General features: G+C 36.6%; 1 protein-coding gene across 10 annotated transcripts in view; it reads left to right on the top strand.

Annotated features, from left to right (window-relative positions):
* FAM184A (family with sequence similarity 184 member A) overlaps nt 1-9,588 on the top strand; it is a 76,002-nt gene that overhangs the window by 48,943 nt on the left and 17,471 nt on the right. For 7 of the 10 annotated variants that reach the window (XM_050316076.1, XM_050316078.1, XM_050316079.1 and 4 more), the window contains exon 10: nt 7,840-7,881. The exons of the other annotated variants lie outside the window; for them this stretch is intronic. In XM_050316076.1, coding sequence (XP_050172033.1) covers nt 7,840-7,881 — 42 coding nt within the window. The remainder of the gene's footprint in view (nt 1-7,839; nt 7,882-9,588) is intronic. 10 annotated transcript variants of the gene reach the window in all.

Here is a 9,588-nt window from a genome sequence, read left to right on the forward strand (position 1 = left end):
GTCTAGAGACCAAGTGTATAGTTCTTATCACTGATATGAGAAATTATTCTAGAAGACAAAAAAAGAAAGTGCTTTTCCTTCTTTTCCCCTGTAAATGGCACCAAGTGCTTCTACATCAATCCATGCAAGAGTTTCATCATGAAATATGCAGTGAATTCGGATGTGCTAGCTTGTTTCCATTCCCCTTATCTGTATAATGGGGTTTTAACACTTTTCTTAAAAACGTTTTACTGCTGAGAAAGCTTCAGCCGTGGACAAAATAGGAGGAATTTTCTTTTTTTTAAAGCATGAGCATGTTCTCTCTTTTGCCTGTCTGTCTTATGCAATGTTCAGTTCTGGGTGCTGAAATGTACAGGTTAAGACCTGTATTCTTCTTATCTGTTTCTTCTTGTGATAAATATTTCTTTCTGTAAACTCAATCAAGTATCTTCATTGGTGATGGGCTTTTCTATATTTGAACAAGTATTGATTCTCTCATCTTCTTTTCAGTAACACGTTTCAGTAAATTAAATGTTTTTGTCAGCATTTTTTCCCATATGTAGCTTTTCCATTCTTATGTAGCTTCATACATGACCAAGCATTAGTGGGACATTCTTCTTTCTAAACTTTGCCAACTTTGCACAGTGGAAGATACATCTTCTATTAATGATTAACAGATATATCGGAAGTAGTACAGTGAGAATTGACAAAAGTATACTACATATGCTTTGGTAGCATTTGTTTACTTTTCCTACTGCAAAGATTCTCTCTTTTTTTGCAAAATATGTTCGAGTTTTCTCTTCAGTTTGTTTTTGTGATGGTGTGTTCCTTTTTAAACTGTCAAAGTAAATAGGAGGAAGTTTGACATATCAAAATGTAAATACTTCCTTCTGATGTAGACATTATTCAAATTCTAGTTTTCAGAAAAATTTAAACTCAGTCTTAAAATGCTGACCTTAAAATCCTGAGTATACTCTTGTTCATGAAGTAGAGTGCTGAGAAAAGTCACTGGACTCCTGTGCACCTCTGTAAATGACTGTTGATCGGCCTTCAGGCAGAGGCAGTTACTGCTCCGTCTTTACTTGCCCATGTGGAGGTGCTCATTGCAGAGCTGATGTGCATCCACATCAGCAGAATCAGGAAACGCTCCTTTCTTTCCCCAGCACAAGGATTACTGGCCTGTTCCACAGCCTGGGTAATCCTTGCATGAGAAGATTTGCTCTCAAATGGGTGCTGGAAATTTCTACAAGAAATAACATGCGTATACCGTTTATCATTTCCTGAAGAAGGGAGATAAACTTTCAGCACAGGATCATTTTACTCAGCTTCCTGTCACTTGTCCTGAGCACACCGTCTAAAGGCTTGTCTGTCAGGAACAGAGTGGAAGTAAATTTCAAGTAACTCCCCCCTAATTTGTTTTGGCAGTTCTTGTATTCAAGAATACTTGTAAGGTTACCGTGACATCTAGTGGATGGGAAGGGATTTTGGGGAAGATTTAAAAAGCACTTAAAAATGCTGAAATCCAAAAGAATGAAAAGAAACATCATACTAAGGAGGCAGAAAAGAACAGAGGGCACCTGGAATGCAGTTCAGGGTAAAGTTTTATGCCCTTCTTTCAGCTGTAGATATCTGTTTTTCCAAAGGAGCACTCTGTCTTTGACTTTCAAAAACTTTGACAAGTTACTACAGCTCTCAAAACTGCAGTCTTAATGGGACTGTGCTGCAACTCATGCGGCCTCACAGAGAATCGGTGGAGATTTGGGAGTTTCTGACTGGATCCAGTGTCTGTGTGCATCCTGCCACTCACCACTGATTTAGAAGAATGGTACTCCTGTATTCTAAGTGGAAAACCTATGCTTTAAGCAAGTCAGAAATTGCTGTATGTGAGCATGTGGATAATCACGTAGTCCAGAGTCACTGCGGTCTGAGGGCCAGCTATTGAGTGTGCTTCCACCAGTTTCATCATTGTCTTCTTCTCAATAGGGAATCCCCCTTGTTCTGGCCTCCCTATTCTGTACAGAGATGTGATCCTGATGATTAGTCGGTGCATTTTTCTGTCCACATTGGTCACTGTAGTTTTGTCTGAAGCTTGAACATGGTAACAAATGCCTAACGCTCAGCTGTTCATTATGAGCCTGTAGTTTTGATGAGCCCATTCAGCCCACACCGCGCCTTTGTCATTATTTTACTCTTTGTTTAAAAGATTCTGAATATAACAGAGGAAATTCATTAAAGACCACTTACAATTAAGAGCTGCTCGGCAATACAGACAAACAAAAGCAACAGAACAAATCAGTACAACAAATCAGAACAAAACAAATTTTCAGTAGGACATAGTAGGAATGCTAACAAATGTGCGTTTGTTGCTCTGGTATATAATAAATGTTTTACTGGACTTCTTTTTGATCTCTCTTTTGATTTCTTCTTGATTTTATTTTTTTCTCCCATGATGACATGTTTAATTGAATTTAAAAATATATGTAGGCTGTGTTTGAAGTTGATATCTTCATATCTGAAGAAACTTGTCTATCTGATCCTAAACTTCTAATTGAAATTTAATGTCACCAGTTTTTGTTTGGCAGTAAATCTGGAGGAGATGGAAAGACTATTATAATTCTATTTGTCAATGGATGAAAAGAACATTAAATTCTTAGTACTGCATGTAATAAATGATGCATGAGTAAAGAGTTTGATTTGATATTTGGAAGTTTACACTTCCAAAACTGGAAAATAGAAATCTAAATCAAATCCAAGAGTAATACACTCCCCCAAACAAAATATTATTCCTATGTTTTCCCTTAAATGTAAGATAAAGACACTGGTGAGAATCTAGTTTTAAAACATTATCCTTAGCCTCTTTGCTCCTTACGTGCCCAAGTAGCTTTTGCTTTTGCTTCAAAACCAATAAAAACAGCACACCTTGGAAGGAACAAGAGAGAACTTACCAGGTGGGGCAAAATTTGTTTGAGATTCAGCAGATGAATGAAATTCTAGATTAAGGGCAGTGATACCTCTGTGCTCCAGGAAGAATTAGTCAAGGTGTGTATATAATCTTTAAAATCCTGACAGCTTTATGACAAATAAATGAACTGAAGCTCTAGTACCATTCCAAAACTTTAAAAATTATCAGTAGATTCAAATGGTCCTGTTTTTCCTCTGATCATTGAACCTGTAGTTTGTCAGATTAAAAGCATGTATTCCAAAATTCAGATGGATACAGACATTCAAAACTCCTAGGCCAATCCAAGCCATTCTGTGATTTTGCCTAGAAGTTTGACAGATTCCTCCAACTGGAAAAGAGCTCCATCTTTTTAAGGCAACAGGATAAGCTCCCCACCCTGTGATATCCTGCAGACAGCACTTTCCCTCCTGGTTGCTACAAAACCAGGAGGAAATCAGGACCAATTAGATCCCAGAGATGGTCACACATTTCAGAATGGCCTATATATACTTCATTTTCCTCATCAGAAAACTGTTGGGTTTTGAGATAGAAAAAGTGCTCTAAATGCTGCTTTTTCTTACCAGTCATAGGGGGAAAACTTTGATGTAGCTCTTCAATTTCTAGCATGTCACAAGCCTCGAGCCAAGTACAAAATGTTGTAGTGGGAAACAGCTGCTTTCCAAATCTCTGTGGAGTCATCTGTCGCGTAAGCACTGCACAGCCAGAGACTGCACATCTGCTGACAAATCAGTCTTTCTCTTCAAAAGAAAGACGTATCTCGAGGGAGAGTTTTAGGGTTCTTGTTACCGTTATTAGCTGGATAAAATGGACTTAAGCCAAAGATCGCTTCGGCTTCTTCGCAAGGCACCTCCGAAAATAGTTTCTTTTACTGACATCTCATGGAGGCACATAGGGTTTCTTCTTCAGAAAGATAAGCAGCATCTGTGGGAGGTCATTCTTACAGTGAAGCAAAGACTGTGTAGCAATCTAAATCTGCATTGATAAAACAGATAAAGTGGGACCTTTCCCAGTTAGGGTCTCAGGTTTTATGCAAGAATTCTGCCAGCAGTATTTTGAAAGTTCAGTAAACTGTACAGCAAAATCAGATTGTGTGACACAATTTGACATTGAAATGTCAGTGAGGAAAACGTGTTACATAATTGATCTTTGGGTGATATGAAGAATGATTCTGAAACTCAGTGTCAAGCCTCTCTAATCTGGTTTAAAGTAATTTTTAGCCCAGAGAAACAATCATATTAGAGAAATTCATTATTATTCAATAAGTTATTGTCCTGCAGAAGGCACGGTAACTGAATGAAAATGTGAAAATGTCACTGGCACAGTAAACTTCTTCCTCAAGGAAAAAGACACCCTTTCATCACCACGTATGGCCCCTGTGACAGTTGTGATGGGAAACAAGCAACTGTTCATTACAATAGGCAAACCCAAACCTTGAATAGTTTCAGATCTCTAAATCTATGCTTTACTGTAGCAAGATTGGCCCAACTAAGTTGAAAATTCAACTCTTTCAGGAGAAATGTTGAAAAAGAGGCTGGAGTACCAATCTTGTCCCATGTTTGTGTGCAAGGTCTTCTGGTCTTGCCGAGTAGCCTGCAATGATCAGTGAGTTCCAAAGATGCTGCATATGAAGATGCGGATTGTACCCTGCTGCATCTCTCTGTGCTGTTCCTCTGGGTCATGATGAAGTTCTCTTGGTTACACCTGAGGCTTAGCTGTGCATATGCTGAAGGTGGAGAAGATAATACTTCTACTGTAAAATGAGACAGAAAAATCAAGTAAAGTTAGGTTAGTTAATACATACATACCAAATAGAGATATGTTTTCAGAAGTTCCTGTACTTCCAAGCAGCAAATTAATTCACTTGTACACCCCACATCTACAAAGTGAGCAAGGGTTTCTTATACCGTGGTAACATCACAAATCAAACCTTGAATTCTAGCCTGTAGAAATAGAGTGCTAGTTAAATCCACCTTCTCCCTTGTTTTTTTTCTCATTGCTTTTCCCCATTGTAGAAATACAGACAGTAATAATTATGCCTGCATTCTTTTTGGTTCTTAATACTTTTTCTCCAGAACATGGACCTTGCTGTGGAAGTACTCATAGAGTTGTTTTGAATTTTTATGGAATTCCTTAGTAATACTGAAACCAGCATTATTTTGGAGTTCTGCATTCTGATTGTGTCCTGCATACTTTTCAGTTGGAGCTGCAGCTGACTATATTGCTTCACACTTGGCTGGAATCAGCCCCCATACCAGTTGACCAGCCTATATAATTCTATAGTCCTATTCTATTGTGTATGGTTATTAGGAAAATGATTTACTGTCTAATAAAGGATGAAAATAATAAGTCCTGGTCAGGTTTAGTAATAATCCTAGTGAATTCATGTTTGATTTCAGTGATCAAACAACACTGTTTTTGAAATAGAGTAGGTTAGTTTTAATCTTTTCAAATATCTTTCAATAATACTGTACAAGCACACGTTTTAATAAAAATCTCATTTGATAATAGATTGAATACTATTAAAAATTTCTCTTATGTATTATTTCTGTACAGGAGCATTTATTTCCCAAGTTTGTTATCAAAGGTCTTTATTCCGTTGCTTTGTTGACTGCAAATCATCTTATTTTTACACTTGAAGATTTTCTTGTTTGACTCCTAAATCATCTTTTCCAGTCTTTTTTACCAGACTGATGTTTAGCCAGCTGTCCTATAATTAAATGCTTTTGAATAGTGATATGATACTTAGACTTCCAGATTGGTCAAGTACTTGTGTATTTCAGGTTTTGCTAAAAATAAATAAACTGTATTTACTGTGTATTCAGCTTTGCTGTGTGTCTTTTTAGAATATGTAGGAGTGTACTTTATTAAAATATAACTTTTTTTGGTCTTTGCATGATCTTCTTTTTGCCAATAAGATCTAAGCAGTTAGTAGTTAATTTTTTTGGACAAGATACTTACTGATCTCATTTCACATCAGGAATTGCGGGTTGCAGAAAGATTGCTTTGAGTGATGTAGCCTAAAAAATCTGTGACAAATTTAACTGGAAAATTTTAGTGCAGAACCTTCACCGAGAGTTCATTTTAATTCCATCCATTCTCCACCTCTCTATAAAACTTAAATTTGGTGAAATCACATGTATTAAAATGGTTATCCCATGTTAGTGCTTTTAGTTGTAAGATCAGTTTGACAGCAAAGAAAGAAAAGTTTCTTTCTTGGTGAAAGAAATCTGTTATTCTACAAGTGTCAGAGGGCAACTCTCTTAAATGGCCTTTTTATAATAGGGTAGACCTCAGAATATATCTTCCCAAAAGTATTTTTACTTGGAACTTTTCTTCAGTGTAGAACAGTATGAACCCTTCTGCTTCAGGTGTAAAATCTAAATACTTCTTAGTTGTACCACAGTACTGCCTAGATATGTCCAGCAATATTGAGTCCAAAATGTTCTATAGACTTAACATTTATTTTGCAAGAGATTATTCCTGCTTGTAACAGCACCAAACAGATGGGAAAGGAACCACAGGGAAATTAGGCTGATTTGTTCAGACTGGGACTCTCAAAATCCTGTGTTGGAATCGGAGCTGTCAGATGCCAGTCTGTTGTCTTTTCTGCTGGTGTATAATGCCTCCTAGTGTTATGCCCTTGCATAGAAAATTATTGCTTATAACTCTCTTAACAATTTTAATGAGCTCATTTTGGATATTTCACAATAATGTATTTTTGTGTTGTGCCTTTTTGTAGATTCATGAGAATGAATAACAATTTCTTTTTGTATTTTGACAAAGTATTATCTTATAGTTCCCACCTATATGCTTCTAGGCTGGTGTCAAAATACCTGCTGTCTCCTGGAGAAAGCCAGGTTCTTGATTGACCTGTGCCAAAAGGGTAAAGTGGTCACGCTGACTTTGAAATTGCTCTCACTTAATTTCTGATGACTCTGTTTTATGCAAGCGTCTTTGCTTATGCACATGATTAATCTTTAAAAACACACAGGCCTTTATATATATATATATATATATACACACACATTAATGAGTCATAGAATCAACCAGGTTGGAAAAGACTCCCGAGATCATCAAGTCCCACCCTTGATCCAATGCTGCCATGGTTACTAGACCGTGGCACTAAGTGCCACATCTAGCCTCATCTTAAAAACCTCCAGGGGCACTGAAAAAACCTCCAGGGATGGTGAAATGATGTGTGTTATTTGTATGATCAATAATATTTCATTGAACATGTAATTGGCAATATATTGGGGTTTTTTGCTTTTCATTAGTCATCAACACTAGTGTAAGTGGTACATTAAGTCATTTTATTGCTGGAGACTTGCAGGAAGAATCTTTTATGTACCCATCTCATTCTGAATTTCAAGAAAAATAAAAGTACTTTAATAGAAATGTCTTCATTGCAGACTAATTTTCTGCTCTTTAGCAGTGAAATTTGTTCTTTAATATGATGTGTTTGATGTGCTTGTGGTATTCAGAGACACAGCTGATTGTTGATTGCATCCTAATTTTTCTTATAGGAATGCAAATTGGTGTACTTAATGATTTCTACCAAAAATTATTTGCCATAAATGAGAAAACAAGTGGATAACTTCAAAAGTGTTCAGCTGTGTAATATGTGACTATATAGCAACATTATGTGAAAGAGATAATGCTATTCTGTGTGTCCAAAACATAACATGGGAAACCACATCATTCTTGTTCTGTGTTCGGTAGCTTATCTACTGAAAGTCAAATGTATTCTTTTTTTTTTTTTCCAGATGGTTTTCAACTTATTTTTCTCCGATCAAATTACAATTAATGTTCTATGTTTACCCTTCCTGCCTTATCCCTTTTTCTTTTACTTAGTTGATTTCTGAATGTTTCCCTTTATTCCTGTGATCTTTTCTTCATAGCGGCACTGTCTCGGTGAAGCTTTGCATAAATCTATCAGCAATGTAAGTGATTTGCACTTACAGCTTGTGAACAGGGCATGCTTGCACTAATCAACCTGCCTATCCTGTAACACTGCTTTGGAGCTTTAGCCCATGAAATGGGAAACATGGTAATATCTGAGAGGAGAACGTGTGCCACTAGTTATGAAAAGCTTGTGTACTGCATCCGTTCGTCTGTGTGACTGTCTACGTATCATCGGGCATCAAACACTGTGTGCGTGCTCATAACATAAGCGGCATTTTTATGTCATTGTTAACGCAAGCAAGCTTGTGGGCAGCGCTAACGTGTATTGCAAGAGCTTTCTACCAAGCATGAGATTGATGCTGTATTATAATTTGCAGTTTTGCAGTGCCAAGTCTTAACTGTAGCCAAAATATTCTTTCTTTCTGTTTTGTTTTTAAAATCCTCACTCTTGTTTTCAATGCACTGAAAACCGTGGGTAAAAGTCTTAAAAGTTCAGAGAGTAGTGTTGACAGCTGTTTTCTTTTCAGTCCTCAATACAGAGGTGTATAGAAGGGGTGGTCCAAAGACATGCAAAGGGAGGCACTAATGTTCTCAAAAATTTGCTCTTAAGGATATAAGTGTATATACTGAATAATTAAACTAATATTTAAAATTATGTGGTCTTCCAAAAAGACTCAGATTTTAAATTTTTTTTACTTTTCAACAACAACAAAAAATTATTAAAAGGGTAGACTTACCTGACTTGCTTGTTAGAATCATTTAATCCTCATTGTCTTTTATTTTCTGTGTAGTCTATTGATGCAAATAGACATCTCCAGACATTGCCTCATTTCAGGTTGTGGTTTTGCAGTCACTTTAATCTGGTGGAAGTATGAACTGCTCTTGTGTATTCCTGATCTCTTCTAAGACGTCTTCCTGGCTGGATGTCAGACTACTCTTGGTCATCTCAATTAAAATATTTTCTGCATTTACAAGAAGGAAATTAAAAGAAAATTATTTTGCCTTTGGTCCATGCTCAAAATGTTTATAAATGATATACTAAGAATTATCAGAGTTTGGAGCAGGAACTTAAACGAGAGACAGATTTAACTTCAAGCCGAAAATACATTTTTTCATGTCATCTTAAAAATTTGGCTAAGTTACCATGGTTGACTCCATTTGAATATTATCATGAAAGGCTTGTTAAGAGTGTGGTGATTAAATGGCCTGAGGTTCTGCAGGACTGAGCAGGAGCTCCTCTAGACTTGTACATCCTGGTGGCCGTGGTGAACAGGACAGGACAATGGTGAGAAGGTTTTGTATAGATAAGTAACTAGTCGAAAAATAGGTATTAAATAGAGTGTTACCAAAGTGAACAAAGATTATCAGTGGAGTTAAACTGATGCGCAGCATATGCTTTTTGCAGGTTGTTGATAAATAAGGTAGGAAACTTTGCAGCTTATTAAAATTTATTCAGGGTGGGAAAAGCACTGAAGAATTATAGAATGGCTGTAAAAAGCCAAGGGACTTGGCAATAAAATGGCAGATTAAATTTAGTGTAGATAAATGGGAAGTGACACACAAGGGGAAAAAAATTGTAAACTTCTGGTGTAAAATTATGAGCCTTACCTTGACCTGTTACAACTAGAAAGTAGGTTTGGAGACTACGGTATATAATTCCATGAAAACATCGCCTCAGTGCTTTATTTTGTTCTTCTTGTTTTACTGCTAATTTTTATTTGTGTAGCTTTTTTGTTTCAAATCTG

Source organism: Myiozetetes cayanensis, unplaced genomic scaffold, assembly GCF_022539395.1.
Source record: "Myiozetetes cayanensis isolate MyiCay16 unplaced genomic scaffold, myiCay2020 scf2-11, whole genome shotgun sequence".
In the NCBI taxonomy this organism is placed as follows: Eukaryota; Metazoa; Chordata; class Aves; order Passeriformes; family Tyrannidae; genus Myiozetetes; species Myiozetetes cayanensis.